The following is an 18001-nucleotide window of genomic DNA, read 5'->3' on the forward strand; positions in this document are numbered from 1 at the left end:
TCGGCTTTTTTGTTTATTTAGGGTCCGCCTGTGTTAACCTTTCGTGGGCGTGACCGCCACCCCAACCCCCAGGACAGCCCCCGGGATAATCGACTGTAATCCTGACTATCTTCGGTTTGCAGATGCGCTTTTCGTCCTTCTTATCGCACCAGCAACCTTGTTTCGACGCGGCGCTTTCGACACTAATCTGATATTAAGATTGTATCTCGATTTGGCACAATAAACTTTTTATAACCGCCATTTTATTGTGCCATATAAAAATATAATTATTTTAAAACGTACTGTGTGCACTTTGGACCGAGTTCATTCTTACAAATAAATGTATGTATTGTATTATTTCCATAGGTATTGAGTCGCTTTGTGATCTGGTAGATGACACTACCCTTTTTGGGATTAAACTTTGACGTCATAAGGGTGCTATAGTGACTTAAATGTAGTAACAACTACTGTACAATCACGTCGCAATATAAATAAATAAGAAAATATATTTCGTTATGGGACAATTCTTGGAAGTACTCAATTGTTTAAGTAAATTTCAATTAGCAAAGCAGCGTTTATTATCAAAAATGTAATATATTTACTTTGAATTTAATTATTTATTGCTTTTAATATTTTAATTAAACTTTACTATTCATAATTAAATAATATAATTAAAGATTATCCGTTTATTTTTTACAATTAAAACTAGAATTGCAAAATTTTAAAATTAAATCATTTATTTATTATCTAGACATATTAAACATAATTTTGAAAAAAATAAGGTTTAGTAACCATGAGGGGTGTGAATTCTTTGTGTGAAAGACGCTGATGGAAACAGGTAATAAATAGTTGATTCGTTAAAATTACATAGATTGCGAATTACTATGATGGGCGAGATTGTTTTCTCTGAGCAGTAGTGGTGAAGCTGGCGGAGGGATGATGTTAGTGGAAGATACTCAGAGTTCTGGTTGGTGTGGCAGCGACAGTATTGTGGAGGTTAATCCCTCTCTGCTGCGGTGCTCATATGGTGGAATCTCTCTCAGTATATGAGAGGTAATCTGCCAATGTCTGCGAATGTCTACTAGTGTCTGCCCTCTCCTCATTGGAGACCAGCCTTAAGTGATCAGGGCTGGCAAACTTGCTGACGAATCAAAATCATGCAGCGATCATTGCACTCGCTTTTTAGAACAAAGAAATATGTATACGCCTTTAGAAAGTGACATTTGCTTGATGGAAGTCGAATTGTGCAACGACAATATTGTGGCTCTACGGTGTTTTTTGTCTTCTAGTGATATATTGTTTCCCGTGACTGTTTCGCAACAAAGAAATATTCTATCAATGCGCCGGAGAATCATTGCTTGTTATTTATGTGAAACCCTGTTTTTCTAGTCGTAACGAGGGCTTTTGTGTGTTCCCACCCTTTACACTATTGTCTAACTTATCTTTATTGATGAATGATCATTTTTAGTCACAGTTATTAACGCGATTTTCAAGAACAAGATCCACCACAAAAAATTGGAATTTTGAAATCAGTGGAGTAAAACTACAATTTAGCTTAAATCATATAACTATGTTGTGTTTTTTTATTATATATACAGATATACATGTAAGATTATAGTTTAACAGTCAGACAAATTTAATATATCGATAGCTTTTAGCGTTAATTGGCTAACAATATAATTGCCGACTTTACTGGAAGGGCAAACAACTGATATATTCACAATCTAATTGTTAGGATATCTAAACATATTTTCTTTCCGAATAGTACTTTATTGATATACAATATTTTTGAAGAGCTTTATTTTAATTACCTAATGTGATTTCATAGAAATATTGTCCCGAAAAAATCATTGTAACGTCTAAAGACATAATCAGTCATTACTTTATGGAGTTTATGTTTACATTAGGGCACTGGTTAGTATATTGATTGTTTTATATTTTGGTTTTATCAGAATAACACGATTGGTGATATAAAATGTTTACTTTACCACAATATTATAAGCGAACCACAATATATAAATATGGATAAATACCTTCAGCAACATCAAAGAGGGATTATATAGAAAACAAACAGTTATCCTTGTTAGTTTAGCGGTATAATATTATTATTGAAAATCTATCGCTACAACAAAGCGTCTCAGCGTGTAACTACAATTATAAACAAACAATTAAGGACTCCTATTTGCTCACATCTAGTTTTATTATTTGTAGATTGTTCATAATATAATTTACGGAATATGTGTTTTTATTAAAAGCGTAATTTTAAATGGCAAAATTCAATCTTGCTGCAGGAATGAAAATAGTCCCTCGTGTAATATCTCATTTCTCCATGCTTTCCATTTCTCGAGAAATAAAATACTGATCCAAATTTCTCAAGAAATTTTGACATATGAATAAATATATATATATATTATATAGTATAGTATAGTATTATACAATAGTTAATAATAAACATTTATTAAAACATACGATTATATACATGTGTATGTATTATTATTACATTATTAATATATTTTAAATTCTAATATGAAAGTATTTATCTAACAAGTGCACTATTGACTACCAAGTTAGGTACATATGTTCGGAAAATACTCTTTTTGGGATCTTCTTTCAATTAAATCAAAACGAATTGAACAAAGTTACAATTCTTTACCTTATGCTGCCTGTTCTGCACATGCCAGATCTCTGCATCGCTCAAAGAAGCGATGGGAGAGGTGAAGCAGGCGGTGCACAAATGACTACACTCTTCTATAAGTATTCATGCTCTTTCTACACCAGGTAAAAAATATGTATTTTGTACTTTTTCATTTAATAAATTAAGTTAATCAAATACATATGTAGATATGTATGTTTAATTAAATAATGTGTAAATTTTATTCATGTAGTCAATAACTGAAAAGGTCGTCTTATTACTTTTATTTGGCAAATAATATTACGTTTACGTCAAAAATTCAATATCCTAATGACACAATATCGATTATGCATTACATGTACATATGTATGTGTATATATTACATTACAAAAGTATTTTTTACAAAAATCACACGGAGCGTTAAGAATGAATGATTTATTACCATTAGAGCCATTCTAAATGCACATTATTTTCTTGTTTTCTCTCTCTCGAAATACAGAAAAAATACACATACATACATGGGGTCGGAGGCGAAATATCGAAAAACCATTTAAAAATAAGATAGGGCAAATGAATTTTCGCAGGAAGAGTGTTTTTCGCGAGCGAGAGAGAGAGAGACAGGGAGAGATTCGGTGTCGGGGAACATTAACCGTATCAGCCGCCGAATGGAACATATCCAAGATCTAACCGTTCCATTCACGGCATCCACAATCTCTCCACACCTCAACGTGGATGGGTGGATGGAGGCTGTTTGGCTGTATCGTTTAGCGGCCATTACGTCAGCGCGTTTGGATATGCGAAACAGCGGACGCGATAAAGCAAAATGGTGTATGAAAATGAAGCGCGCTTGCGAGGAATACAACCAAAGGCATATACTGTACGTACATATATCCCCACCCCACGTATTAGGGGGAATATAATCACATATTTTGTATAGCTCTGTTTGCAAGAATTTCATAAAAAAACGTATGCTTTAAAGTTAATATATGATTGAGATAAATCCAATAAATTAATGCAGTTTTTGCTACTCCAAAACTTAATTAAAATAACAATAGTATCTACTTAATGTTCAATAACTTACTGATAGTGTTTTTGTCTCATTTTTCAATTATCGAGCATCAATTTCGTTATCTTTAACACACCCCTAAAAGTTGACACCCATGGAAGAGAAAGCGACATCTATATGGTATATTATGACGATATTAGTAATCATAAAGACAAAGATATTTAATTCAAGGCCTTGACAAGTGTCTTGACAAGGGTTTGAGATTTTATGCTGCGATAAAAGAGAGTTTTGCTTGTGGTTATTGTGCAACACCTAGTGTCCTGCACAATTTCTATATCCATTTCTGACGCCTGACTCTTTTGTCATATAGTAGATAACTAAAACATTATTTAAAGCTAAAGTTATCGTTTGCGTAATCACTTAAATCAATATGGGAAACAAACCTATTGTTATCTTTAAAAACTCTTTTCCATTGTTAAGAGCATTTTGTCGTTATTATAATTGAAACCCATTAAATTTCAATATTTAATATCAAACCTATAACTTTTCAACAAGCTATCTTTTTTGCCAAGCTTCAATGATACAAAAACGTGTTTTCATACTTAGATAAGTTTATTAACAGATATTAAATATCATTCACTCGTTCAACACTGCCGAATAACAAACAACGACTCTTCAAGAAATACATCCCAAGCTAAAACGAGCATTAATTGGACAACACTATTTGTTTTAAGCCTTAAATGTAAATAACTAAAAAATCAGATATTTCACTTTAAGTGGAATTTAATAACAATTTTTACAGAATGACTATGGCTATCTCAAAATCAATTTGCGACAAGATTTCTAAATTATATTTATTTTCAACTACCAGTGTTAGTCTGGTACTTGATTGCGCACATACATTATTGATTAGGTTTTAAAACAGATACATTGCTAGTCAGCAATTTAACTTGTAATTGTTGTATTATAATTGTATTATCGATTAAATTAATTCAGTCAGGTTTATTACCTTTACTTATACATACATAGTTTACCGTCGATTAACATTTTAATTATTTTTCATATAGTATTTTGCTAGAAATATAAAGAAGAATTATATTTTTAAATATACATTAATGAATGCTATTTGTATAAGTGACAGTGAATTTTATAATTGATACATAAAAAAAATTTATAATTGAATAAACAAGAAAAATATTTTATCACATGTTGTATTGTGCGTGTTCATTACACCTACTCACGTTTTCCAATTGCATTGTATTACTATTGACCGTAGGTTTTGTAGTAAAACACTAAATTATACTTGCATATAATAATAAATTTAACAGTATAAACCATATATTAATTCTAAAACTAACAAACAATACAGATATGAAAGAATTAGCTAATACAATAAAATATTATATAATAAATAGGTGGTGAGCAACTTTTTTCACGGCGGGTCGCAACCAAAAACCTGAGAAGCTACGCAGCCCGCAACTCTCACAAGAAGTCGAGTTATACTTTTATCTAAAATAAAATAATTTAATATCGAACAAAAAATTTACTGTTCTTAATTTTTTATTCAAAGATGTTCCAACTCGTATGCAATTTTTAAGATTTTTGCCACCAAAGCGATTTCGATGCTAGTGTTCAATAATTTTCACTTTGGAAAACAGTTGGTAGCAGACCTAAGTACTTCTTAATAAACTTACCATTTGCCTAACATGATTAGTTAAGTGATAGGAAATAATTTTTGTAAAAATCAAGAAGATCAACGTTTTAAAATTTATTTTTTAATTTGGTTTTGCATTGTAGATCAATTATTTCTATTTGAAATTTTCAAGATTTACTCCAGTTTCGAGATTCGCCCTTTAAACTTAATTATTATATATATCATTTCAAAGATCATAATTCTTCTTGCAATTGCAAACCGAGATAAAATAATTTTTGAGTTTGTCTGAGAAAGCAACATCTTCTAAACATTATTTTATTAATTCTCCATCAAAAAATGATTTCATTCTTTTTACTAAAATTTGACTGACAATATAAATTGCATGAACTGTTGTATCAAGCGACGATGAGAATATTTTAAAAATATTTCGTTGTCGCTTCAGACTTTTTTGCAATTCATTTAATTTGTCTTTTCACAATTGTTCCTGTATTTATTTAAATTTTGAAGAATGTTTAGTTCTTTAAAACAGATATTTTTTCTGAACATATCAAACAGCATTGTCTTTTATACATAAAAAAATAGTTGTGTCCATATTTCGAGGATTAAACCATATGAGTTTCAGAGAACCATAAATAAATAAAAGACACCAACCTGCAAGACAAGCTCAGTGAAAGTAATGCATAAAGGCTAATTTTTGTACTAAAAGCAATGAATAAATGTTGCTCCGAACGGTGACAAACACATTATGGTATGCCAGCGGTTTTGATGTTTTGCTTTGGATGTCTTTTGATATTTACACTTTTAAAACGTCTCAGGAGACCGCAGAGCAACTGAGTGCCTGGGGTTGCTCAACACTGTAATGTATTATCACTGTCTGACTTTCAAAAAATAATCTTCTAAAGATATACAATTTTGTATATAATCTAAGAACAACATACATCAGATAATACAAACAAACTACTAAAATACAATACAAGATAATCAAATATAAATAAATCAAAATATGCAAGAACGGTATTATATGTTAATACAAAGCAAATAGTAGAACACACAAACATTGTTAATATAAATTGCTTACAAATAATATTAGCTAACGATTAAGGTTATAGTCCAAATACAACTTGAAATTTGAGGGTTCAGTTTATATATAAAGAAGCATGTTTATTTGAATTAAATTAGATTGAAATGCATAAGAGAATTAAGAATTATTGAGGTAAAGTTCACATTACTCGATTTTTTTTCTCCCATATTAGGAATATTATATAGTTGGTATGCTTTGCGAGTGATAGCAAACCATCTAGAATATATATATTGATTCACGTCAAGAGTTACTCATAGTGACAACGGCTGTGATGCTCAGAAGATTAGTTTGTTTTGGTACTTGTGTATGACGGTCAGCCATATAATAATATAGAATATATAAGATAAGATTAATAAAAATAAGAAATAAGATATTAAAACAGGATTATAAAATATGAAGTTAAATAAAACAAAATATATTAGGAAAAAATAATATATTTTATGATACAACTATAACAATATAAAATAATAGATACAAAAACACTGTTCGTATGAAATGAAATATGTTCAAATGGATACAAACAATATTATCTGACGTTTGAGGTTATGTTCTAAATTCACCCTAAAATTTAAGGGTTGAATTTAGATATGGTTCAGTTATGAATAATGAGTTTATACTTATCATATAGTAATTAAGTGGTATTCATTGTATTGATTTCAATTGAAGTGCTCATGAAAATTGATCTCAGTTGTGCAATAGCTTACTAGGTCCAACTTGAAAGTTTCACAGAATCGAAGAAATCCTCGCATTGTTCTTATTAGACTTAATAGATAGCCGGCATGCGTTGTAAATGACCGATGCGTTCTAAAATAGCAAACAAACCAAAAAATATATTAATTAGTTGTAAGGGTTACTCACAGTGCCGAGTTAGGGGATGGTTTTTCAAAATTGGCTCTGGTGGTGAAGGAATCGGTGAGACCGGTTCGTCTGTGCGCGTTGGCTCGACGCCAAGGTGTTTAATTGTCGCGTTAGGACGATGGGAAGCCGCAGATCAATGCTCGCACGACACCATCTTGCCCTTTGACGTTTGACACTATTTACAAACGAGTGCTGCCACCTAGCGGTGAAACATTTTAGCTCGTTTGCAAGCTTTCGATCTAGTCGATAAGTAGATTGGTGATGTAGGTTTGAGAAAACACTCAAAATTCGTTAAAATTTTATTTTATCATAATTTAATGAAAATAAAGGTAGTAGATATTTGTTATATTTTTTATAGCATTGATTCATTTATACTATTTATAGAATGAAATCTCAGTAGTAGTTTTCATGCTATTGGCCTTAAAAAAATTGTGTTGGCCATGATTCTCACATTCTTTGCATTGTGCAAATTATAATATTTCATACACACAAAAACCCGTATCATGCGCATGCGCCACCATAAGGTTGTGTTTTTAATACAGATATTGTAGAAACTCTTTCCTAATTATTTATACAAATATATCAATTCATGAGAACAAAAATTTAATTATGAGAAAAAACTTCTCGAAGTTTCTTTGGTAACGCAGCATAGGTAAAATAGTAATTTTTAATAGATCAAAATTATTATTTTGCTTTTAAAAAATTGTCGTTTCAAAATTAACAAAAAATACTATTTTATAAAATCTAAGCAATAATTTTATTATTCTTATTAAAATATTGCTTGTAATAATTCTTAAATATTTAATATGATTGTAAAAAATATATAAATCGTATTAATGAGTCTACAATATTGCTTTTACTTACCCTTTGCTTGCCTTTTCAACCCACCCCATCAAAAGAATGTGCCGCTAAGTTTTGGCCATAATAAAATTAATACATATGTACATAAATAAACCTTCACAGTATTTTGATTTTATTTATTAAATTTATTTTTTGCTAGATTTTTTAAATGTTATACAGATTGATCCAATTCTAGTTTCCTATGTTGGCAGCATAGTAAATCAGGCAGCTGTTAAAATCGGAGCATAAATTTTGTAGTCAGACTCCACAGCTCTGATATTGCTTAATTTAAACTATTGTGCAATGATATTAAATATGCTCAATGAAGCAGATAAAACGTTATTAAAAAAACTTACAGAATAGGGCGATACTAATCAAAAAAGTATGCTTAAATGATTTCAGTGGTTAGATATTATATTAAGAATAAATATTTTTGTACTTTTATATAAGTTATAAAATACCAAGTATACAATTAGAATTAAAGATAATTTAATAATGCTTAAGAAAATTAATAGAACTAATAGAAATATATATGGAGCTATATGCTTATATAATAGTATCCACAAAAGTAAAAATTTAGCGAGTTTTTTTAGGAAGATACAAATTTTAAATGAATACCTTTGTTTTTTGTAATATATCATTTACGATTTTTTTTATTGTTGGGTTTTATAGTTAGCTATTAGATTATATAAATTAACAACTATATTTCAAAAATATGAATACTATGCAGGGTTAGAATCACACGTTTCATAAATAATCTTGAATGGACATTTCAACTGACATGGTAGTTGATTAAGAAGCTACTTAAATTTACTCTTTTATGATATCTCGTGAGTGATTAATGCTACAGAATAATATGCATTAGTTTCAAACAAAATATATGCAATATCATGGTATCAAACACAGTATTGAGTATTTTTATTGTGTATTGAGTTACTTTTTTAATAAAATATTAAGAAATTAAACATACCATTGATAAATAAGTATAAAATATTATGTAACAAATAGTAAACAAGCTTCTCAACTTTCTAAATATTCTTTCACCATTTCAAAAATAAAACATATTATTCAAAAGTAAATATGAGATGAAACTCGTTTGGCAGTTGAAGAAAGCTAAATTTATCAGGTAGAAATCGACGCATAAATTAATACGTGTATATATATAAAAAAACATTTCTTGTCACATATTAAAATAAATATAATTAAAATTCATTTTCAATTTTTTTGATAATTTATTATTAGAATATACATTAACCACAAATATAAATTTGCATCAAAGTTATTTAGGGTATGTTAGGGCATCTTATTGTTTGATATAATTAATCATATAAATGAATATTCACATTATTATTGAGTCACTCATAACTAATACTGATTAATATATTATCAACTGCAAATATGAAAGGTCATAAACAAACCAAAAAGAAAAAGACTAATGCAAAAAATCACATAAATATACCCAAACATCTAAAAAGTCAATTTATCTAAACACTTATTACATTATTATTAATATTTTACATCATCAAGTTCGTTAATCGATAACATCGTATCACCACGATATAAGCCTTGTAAACGAATAAATAATGATCCAATTCATGAACGAGTTAAGTATTTGAGACCATCTTCACATTTTATGATAATTTGACAACATCTCAAAAATTTCTGCTAATTAAATGCGTTCAATTTACAATACTGCGATAGTTATATTGCACTTATATTTAATAATGCATCTCAAACTTCCAACTATACATTTTATTTACTTTTGAAAAATCTCTTTAACAATACATAACTAACGACGATGGAATGATAATAGAACATTTGAACAAAGCAATATTAAGACTCCGTTGCGGATCGAATTGCTAAACGTTTAAATCTATATAAATATATTCAACGTTACTAAACAAATTTAAATTATTTCTGTACATTTGATAGCTTGACAATAAACAATTAATTTACATGACCGTGGAACGACTGTTCATATAGAACTGATGACCAGACAACAGGAGAGTGAAGATGTATATGCATGCAGCGATCCAGCAGTTGTACGCATTCTGCAAATTAATTATTACAATTTATAAGTTGAATAGCTGAAATACAATACATTAATATTTATTTTAATACCTGTTCGTAAGCCCTGTCAGCATCTGCATAAAAATCGCTGACTTTGCTGTAGCTCTCCTTCAAAGGTAAATCCTCTAGAAGGGCTACGCTTTTGACATAATAAAATATGCCCATCAGCACCTAAAACAATTTATATATTACTATACTATAAATAAAGAAGGTCAACGTGTTGAATTAACTTTCATTGATTTAGAAGATTGTTATGTCTCATCATCTGATCATTCTCAGATTATTATTTCCATGCTATTTGAGAAAATGCTTAAACAAATACTTGTAGCTTATTTTGTCTCACAAGTTTGGTGCTACCGAGAAGAGTGCTCAACCGTAGAGAAAGTAATAAAATATTTCTGGACGTCAGTTAAGCATTTGATAAGGTAAGGTAAGGTAAATACAAAATGAGAAAAATTTTACTTAATCCATATAGTTGAAGACACATTTACATCCCTAAAAATGATATCAGTTGGAGTATCTCAAGGTAGCGTGCTGGGACCCGATATTTACATGTAATATTCGGCAACACAGTAGCACCATGTTGGCTACAATTGTGGGAAAACTAAATGAACTAAAACGCACTATTGACATTTTAAAAAAGTGATGATCATTACGGATAAATTTTAGTAGGTCCGTTGAAAAAATATTACTGCGGCATGATTTATAAAAGAAAATACTATTACATAATTATTTTTATCTTAACTCTAGTATTTTTTACTTATAAGTATTTTATGCATATAAAAAGAATATTTTATTTTATCTTAAACATATAAATGATTTGATTGTATTTGTCTCACTTAACTAACGTAGTTCTTATCAGATTTAGATTCAATTTTTCCGAAAAATTATTCTTGTAAATTTCTTGGCAAAGATAATTAGCCAGCTTGAACTGACATATTGTTTCAAATTTTTTTTTAATTTTTTCAAAACTTTTAAAAATTATAACTTTAGTAATATTGGTCCTAGAGATAAAATTATAGTTTTAAAATGTTTTATCTTTGAAAACTTCAAATACATTATACATGTTTTTATGTATAATACACATTGGCAGTATTATCAATAAAATATGGTTACATGTATATAACAATTCTATGACTCCCACATTAAAAAAATCTGTTTTTTTGCATTACTATAGCAATTTTAGAGTTTAATGATTAAGATATGGGTCAACCTACAAATATTTAATTAGTCAAAATGACATTGACGTCACTTTTGATTACATTAGCATTTGATTACATGTATTTATATAGTCTCGACTAAGAAATTGTTATAAAGATTTGAGACTGTGACGTTTACGAAACAAATAGGTAATGATCGATAACCAGCGAATCACTCGGACAGCCGGCTGGTAGGATACGGACGATGTGGTTTCTGGGTAAAAACTTACAAGCTGAATGATGCCCCAGATGCTGAGGAGCAGGCCGCAGAGCGAGCATTTTGGTCCGCAGATCTTCATGACGACAGCGATGCTCTACCCCTGGCACCTGACACTCATGTGACGTGAAATGTTGCAACTCGAGAAAAACCGATATCGGCGGCACCCATTCGTAGCATGGCAATAAATTTATATAATTCATTTTAAAATTAAAATTTCAACTCTTAAATGTAATGCATAATTTAACAATATTTAAAATTCATTTTTTAACATTTTTTAAATAAATTATTATAATTATTGAAATTTACGAAGGGGTAAATTTGAACAATGTGAAAAAAGTACAGAAAATATTTAGTTTTATCCAGGACTGTGAAGTCGAAGTCAAAGTCAGGGAGTTGTGGAGTTTTCAGCAAAGTTAGAATCGTAAAATATCAACCGACTTATGCTTATGCTTAGTTTATAGCTTAGATGTTAATTGTTTCCTTTTCCGAAGACACTCTTTTTTTGTTTAAAATTTTTTTTAATTGTTCTCTTGTTAAGAATTTTAGATAAGTTGTAGTTATAATTTGCACACGTAGATTAATTTGTTTTAAGATTTAAGAAAGTATTCCTGATAACAATGTAATTTTTGATTTTCGAAGCTTTCTAGAATTAAAAATTGACAACGTACAAAGAACAAAGACATTGTTATTGCAATAAACGCCTTTTATTTTATTTTAATAGCAATGTATCAGTTGACCCCAGTCTGATCCACTGTAACCCGAAGGCCGATCCACTGTGACCCACTTCTGGTTTACAGTGGATAGATTAACTTTTTTTTAAATTGTAGCTTATAAAATAAGCTATAAAATGGCAATCTGAAATCATAACTTTCAATTTTGGCAACATATAATACGAAGTGTTGCGGGTATGAAGGGCGAACTCAACATTGGACCGCTTTGTAAAGATACGACTATACCCAGTTGTCCAATGTTGAGTTTGCTTTTCTTATTCGCAACGTCTCATATATGAAAATTTAAAATTATGGTATGAAAATTACCTGCATTATTTTTGCGCGACAATTTATATGACGTTGGAATCAAGAAACTCGTTTACAGGCTAGTCAAATACATAAAGGAAAGTATTTTTTCCGGACTTTACGTCTTTAGTTTTCGAATGTCTGTCGCGTATCATTATTAATTGGATAGATGCTTTCCAAATATAGATTATATTAGAATCTACAAAAATATATTAATTAAATTAGAGAACAATCTAGGTAAGATTTTTTTTGTTATTATCAATACTTACTTATCTATTTATAAAGTCAGCCTTCTTCTAGATACAGAATATTCGGAATTATTTATTGTTATCAATAGAATGTTAAGTGCTACTTCCTCAAAATTATTTAAATACTTCCTATAAAATACATGTACAAAGACAATTTGTGCTCTGAACATATTAAATACTTATCTGGATCGTGAAAAGCATTTAATATAACAGATTAAAATACAGTAGTATTTATTTGAATCTGTTGGATAACATTTTCAAGGTGTCATTTATTGAAGAGTGCTAAATTTATTTGTCTGTATGTTTAAAATAAGGATGTTAAAGATTTATTATTGCAAATTTAAAATTGCATAATTTTGAAGTGCGTTAAATAAATCATAAAATTATTTTTTAAACACCAAAGAAATCACAAATTTAATTTTTATTATATTTTAAAATGTAAAGTTTGTTTCTTAAATTAACTATTATTATAATTTATAAATTATTTTTTATATTAGAGGCTGTAGGTAATGTAAAATATGCTACATCGAAAAATTCTTCTTTTCTCATTTAATACATTGAAAATGGAAAAAAAAAACATTTTTTGCGCTTACTAATAATTTATTTAATGCCTTTAAATAAACGAAACTAAATTGAACTGAAACAACAATTTTAATATCATCTTATGGTGATATTTCAATAAAAGCTAATCATAGTTCTGTTTATTTATTACTTAAAATTTAGTTTTTAAGCGCTCATCAAAAATATACAATTTTGATTCAAAAATACAAACAAATCAAAATATAAGATATAATTTTAAAACAACAATATGTGTGCTACAAATATTATACAATCATAAAATGTTATATATCTTTACAATGCTCATAAACCAAATGAACCAACTGTGCCTTTTTCATGCGGGTTAAAGTAAATCCGTAACTTTGATATGCATCGCGCCATTTTAAAATTTTCTTTAAATCTTCAACGGTGTACTTCTCTACTTCATTTAAAGAAATTCGATCTGACAAAATTCCAATATCAGGACATTCCACCGGTTCCTTCGACTTTTTTTTTGACTTCGCACCACTTTCACCGGAAAGTTTTCTTTTTACAGACGGCACACCAAACGGACCAAACAAATTATTGAAATCTTCAATAAAATCGCTTATTTCTGCTTCATGTTTAGACAGATCGGGCTGAGTCGTATCCTTGCAAGGTTCGGGTTTCTTCTCCCCTAACGCTAAAGCTTCGATGGCTTTGTAAAATGTTTGTAATTTGGGATTTTCAAAGGTATCAAAAGAATAATTAATATTCAACTTTTCCATTATTTTATGCATGCATTTTAATTGCTCCTCTGATATTACTTTACATGGGTTGACTTTTTCTAAATATAATTTTTTCATATTATTTAGGTACGGTAAATATATAACATAAAAGCCGTCGGGTTGTGTTAGGTGACCCTTTTTAATGATTTGCTTTTGTGGCACTAATGCTATTAAACGCGGATAAGCATTCAATCTGAAAATAATTAAGCAAATAGCTATGCGATTTTTGGCAATGCAGCGATCCCTCAAACATTGAAATAATTGAGTCGAACCCGTTAATATGTCTTCTTCTGGATATAAAAATGTGCAAGACTTCAAAAACATATTTTTCATACTTAATATGGATGAGGGTTTAAAGCCCAATAGTTTGATACAAGGCGCACCTCCGAAATTTTTCAATTGCTTAAATTCTCCTTCTGTTAACTCTATGTTTCTATTACCATATTGTTGATACATACACACTTCGGGTTTCAATATTGGTCGAGCAGTTTGGCTCCATCTTTCTGTAGCTAAAACTGGGAAATTGACACGTTCGTTGGTTTTTCGGGAAAAATATAACTTTTTGGGCAAACTTTTCGATTTACATAAATAATACAATCCGACGCCTAGTATAACATCGTCACTTAAATGAAATTTTAGTTTTGCCGGAGCTGCTTTTGTATGCGTATTTTGCCAAATTAACGGTAGAATATCTTCAACGGACATGAGCGGTGCGAGTGGTTCCCATTCGACTTTCGAATCCTTTGAAATGAGAAGTCCGAGTTGTTCGTAAAAACTGTTATCCAATAAAGATTGTTCCGATACATTGATCAACTTTATATCGATGTCGTAAGAAATAAGTTCAGATGCTCTGTTCAATATTGTTTGATGGTTACTGGGATCCGGTTCGGAGAAGTGGCTCAAAATAGTGACTGTTTGAGCGGTTTTTTTCTTTTTGCATTGCGAAAACATACGGAAAGCCTGCGAGAGTGCATGCTCAAAGTTATAGTCTCCGGCGACACCCCAAGTTTTGCGTACGTGTTGAATATCTGAACTATACTTTTTGAGCATAAGGACCTCCTCGATGGAAGGTTGTTTCAGTTCGAATATTTGCACCACGTTCTCTAGGTCTCGACCTTCATTGACTTTGGTGGCGTACAACGCCATGCCAATGAGATGCGACGGGGAATTGATTAACATATGTCGTAAAAGCGATAATGTTACCGATATAGAAACAGATAGTTGCTGGTCAGAGCTCGATACGTCTACGAGGATCACACTGCTGCTGACGCCGTTCCTCTCTTTGTTGCCCCATCTTTGGTCCGGTTCTTTCTCTTCGCTGTCGCTGTCGCTGCTCGAGTCCATATTGAGTACTGTTAATCAAAAGTTGTTTCACCCGCTATTTCAAGTTCGCAAAACAAACAATGAATATGCATACTACTAACTTACACACCAAAACAATTGTAATGCGCATGAGAAAGCATAGACAAATTTAGTTGTAGATATATCTCAACTCAACATATAATTACAGTCTTGTCATTGGGGGGGGGGGGGGGATAGAAAAATTTTCCTCCCCTTGAATTTGGCCAGAAAAATGCTTGTTATTTATTTAAATACTATGAATCTTAACTAAATAGAAACATTAAAAAACTGAAATAGCGTCCCTGATTATAAACCAGAAATTCTCAGGTTATCCATCAAACCATTCTCGAATCTCGAATCCAGGGAAAATGAAATTCATCTGACAGTTGCTAGTAAAATTATGATTTCAACTTCTCCATATATAGTAATATATATATAAACATTTACAAACTTATCGTTATTTATTTACATACGATGTTATAGCGAATGTGTATTTTTCAGTAAAGTTTTATTTTCACTAGTGAAGCCCAAATACATTTTCACCAGTAGATACATATTTCTACCAGCGAAAATATAATAGTGAAATTAAATGCTGCTCTAAATTGTCTAAAAACTCAATTTTACAATTGCGAACCATCCATTTGCTATTATAACCCAAACCTAACCTAATGAAAGTATAATTAGTTTTAAAACTTTCAATAGGTCATGTCCAAAATACAAACTAAGCCAGCTCATATTTCAGGGGAAAATAAGTTGAAGAAGAAATACAAACAGAAGTCGCATCAAGCATATTGCTCCACAATTTGCCTACACTTTGATAATCATAATTTAAAAATATGATATATATATCCTTACCGATATTACTATGCATGGTTGAAGGGTATTGAAACCGCATTTTGGTCAATAGGAGGGCGTAAAAACAAATATCACTCCTCAAAAGTCAAAAATCACAGTGAGAATACTCGGTAACGAGTGTTCCCACTGCGACGGCACGATTTTATTGCTTTTGACGTGTATTTTTGACTTCTGAGAAGGGATAATTGTTTTTTGTCATCCCCTATTGGTCGAAATTCAGTTTAGATATGTTTCATTCGATTTTCACCCATTAGCCAATTCAAATTTGCCAGTTGTGAAACGTCCATTTGCTGTTCAAACCAAAACGAATATAATGGTATATTGTTTAGATTAGATTTGGGTTTGAACAGCACGGGAAACGAAACACAGTGGGGAGTAATGAATGGTGGTTTTTGAGCGTGGCATTGATGCCCTGTCATTTGCACTCCGGTGTTAATGTGAAAGGCGGTGCTTGGCTTAAAATTAACAATCTTTTGCAATAAATGGAAGAATTATAATTTTCATTTTTAGAACTGTGTGCTAGGTCATAAACTCATATAGAAATCAGATTTGTTATCGATTATTTGTGCAAGTTTGTATATATCACTTAATGATTTCTTGCAGAAAATTAAATAGGATTTTAATGAGCTAGAGCAACATGCAAAAACCACCTTGCCAAATTTTGTTTACAAAAATGTCAAAAGAATAAAAATAATAAGGAAGCAACAAGAGAATGACGGAAGTGCACCTGGTTCTGATGCCTTAAAAAACTCTCTTCAAAAGAATTTTAGGATAAACTCTTTTACTCCTATAATATATGCACTTGAAATCAATTCAATAAGAAGAGTTGCTGTGTACAATTATGTTATCCTTTCTTGCCAATCTAACATTATCAGCCAGAAATTCAGCAAAGTGTTGAACTGTCGCTGTAAGCATACTCAGAAAAAATGATCTTACTTGCTAATGAACTTTCATATAATCGTGAGACAAAGCTATAGGCCTACAGAAAACACTCTTTGTCTCTTACAGACTTTTATTAAATTATAAACAAAGAAAAATTCACATGGCCTTCCCCAAAGTGGAAGTATTATTGTGTCTGTTTCTTAGCTTAATGTCCACTAAGTGTAGCTACACAAGTGCTGATGGAATCGCCCGAGCTCTGCTTAAGCGGTAAATGAATACCCCTTTGCTTAGACAGATCATGTCCACTGAAAGAGCGAAGTAAATGCTTGTGTAGGGCGAATGCTTCATCACCGACAAGGGAATATGGTATTTCTTTATTTTGTGTTATACCTGGGAGAAATTTTGCTTCAGGTAGTTTTGTTAGTCATTTACTATTAGCCATTAATATCACGGAAGAGTACCCTTTGTAATCATAATACATCGATCCAACTGAATTTTACTATTTTAATGTGCTTTCTATTAACTGTTCCCAAACAATGAGAAAAATTTGCTCTTTTTTCGAAAGATGAAGCAATATCTTTCGACTCGATTTGGATCCTTTGTTGGTACGGGTAGGCATTTTAATCTTAATATAGTCAAAATAGCTAAGCACACATCTCTGACAATATTACTTATTGTTGATATGTGGGATATCTGAAACAAACAAAAATATGTTACAGGTAAAGAAGTTATGAAGAGATGGTCTAACATTCGCGACTCGTATATGAAATAAAAAAAAATAAAAAAAGCAACAAAGTTCGGTGCTGGCGTATCGCA

The 18001-nt window shown here is 30.6% G+C and overlaps 3 protein-coding genes across 7 annotated transcripts in view; all 3 read right to left on the reverse strand.

The window, feature by feature from the left end:
• Sema1a (semaphorin 1a) overlaps window positions 1-7401 on the reverse strand; it is a 525505-nt gene extending 518104 nt beyond the window's left edge. For all 5 annotated transcript variants that reach the window (XM_088198048.1, XM_088198049.1, XM_088198050.1 and 2 more), the window contains exon 1: window positions 7211-7401. The gene's annotated coding sequence lies outside the window, so the exon portion shown is untranslated. The remainder of the gene's footprint in view (window positions 1-7210) is intronic.
• A 2168-nt stretch (window positions 7402-9569) lies between these two features.
• Window positions 9570-11707, reverse strand: RNASEK (Ribonuclease kappa). The gene is made up of 3 exons (XM_088196720.1): window positions 11550-11707; window positions 10172-10291; window positions 9570-10101 (listed from the first exon to the last, which is right to left on the reverse strand). The coding sequence occupies exons 1-3, from the start codon at window positions 11616-11618 to the stop codon at window positions 10003-10005; spliced, it is 288 nt and encodes a 95-aa protein (XP_088052846.1). The 5' UTR covers window positions 11619-11707; the 3' UTR covers window positions 9570-10002.
• A 1675-nt stretch (window positions 11708-13382) lies between these two features.
• LOC148229765 (DNA repair protein Ku70-like) lies at window positions 13383-17977 on the reverse strand. The gene has a single exon (XM_088196717.1). It carries the CDS (start codon window positions 15449-15451, stop codon window positions 13646-13648), a length of 1806 nt encoding a protein of 601 aa, XP_088052843.1. The 5' UTR covers window positions 15452-17977; the 3' UTR covers window positions 13383-13645.
• Between the last annotated feature and the right edge of the window lie 24 nt (window positions 17978-18001).

This window comes from Plectrocnemia conspersa, unplaced genomic scaffold, assembly GCF_051122295.1.
Source record: "Plectrocnemia conspersa isolate PC_06_02 unplaced genomic scaffold, ASM5112229v1 ptg000011l, whole genome shotgun sequence".
Classification (NCBI taxonomy): Eukaryota; Metazoa; Arthropoda; class Insecta; order Trichoptera; family Polycentropodidae; genus Plectrocnemia; species Plectrocnemia conspersa.

Excerpts from the sequence above, each read along its gene's own strand:
- RNASEK (XM_088196720.1), bottom strand. The coding sequence starts at position 11,618 with ATGAAGATCTGCGGACCAAAATGCTCGCTCTGCGGCCTGCTCCTCAGC. Across the intron at positions 10,292-11,549 it reads TCTGGGGCATCATTCAGCTT|GTGCTGATGGGCATATTTTA; the intron begins GTAAGTTTTTAC and ends AAATTGTTTTAG. Across the intron at positions 10,102-10,171 it reads CTGACAGGGCTTACGAACAG|AATGCGTACAACTGCTGGAT; the intron begins GTATTAAAATAA and ends ATTAATTTGCAG.
- LOC148229765 (XM_088196717.1), bottom strand. The coding sequence starts at position 15,451 with ATGGACTCGAGCAGCGACAGCGACAGCGAAGAGAAAGAACCGGACCAA.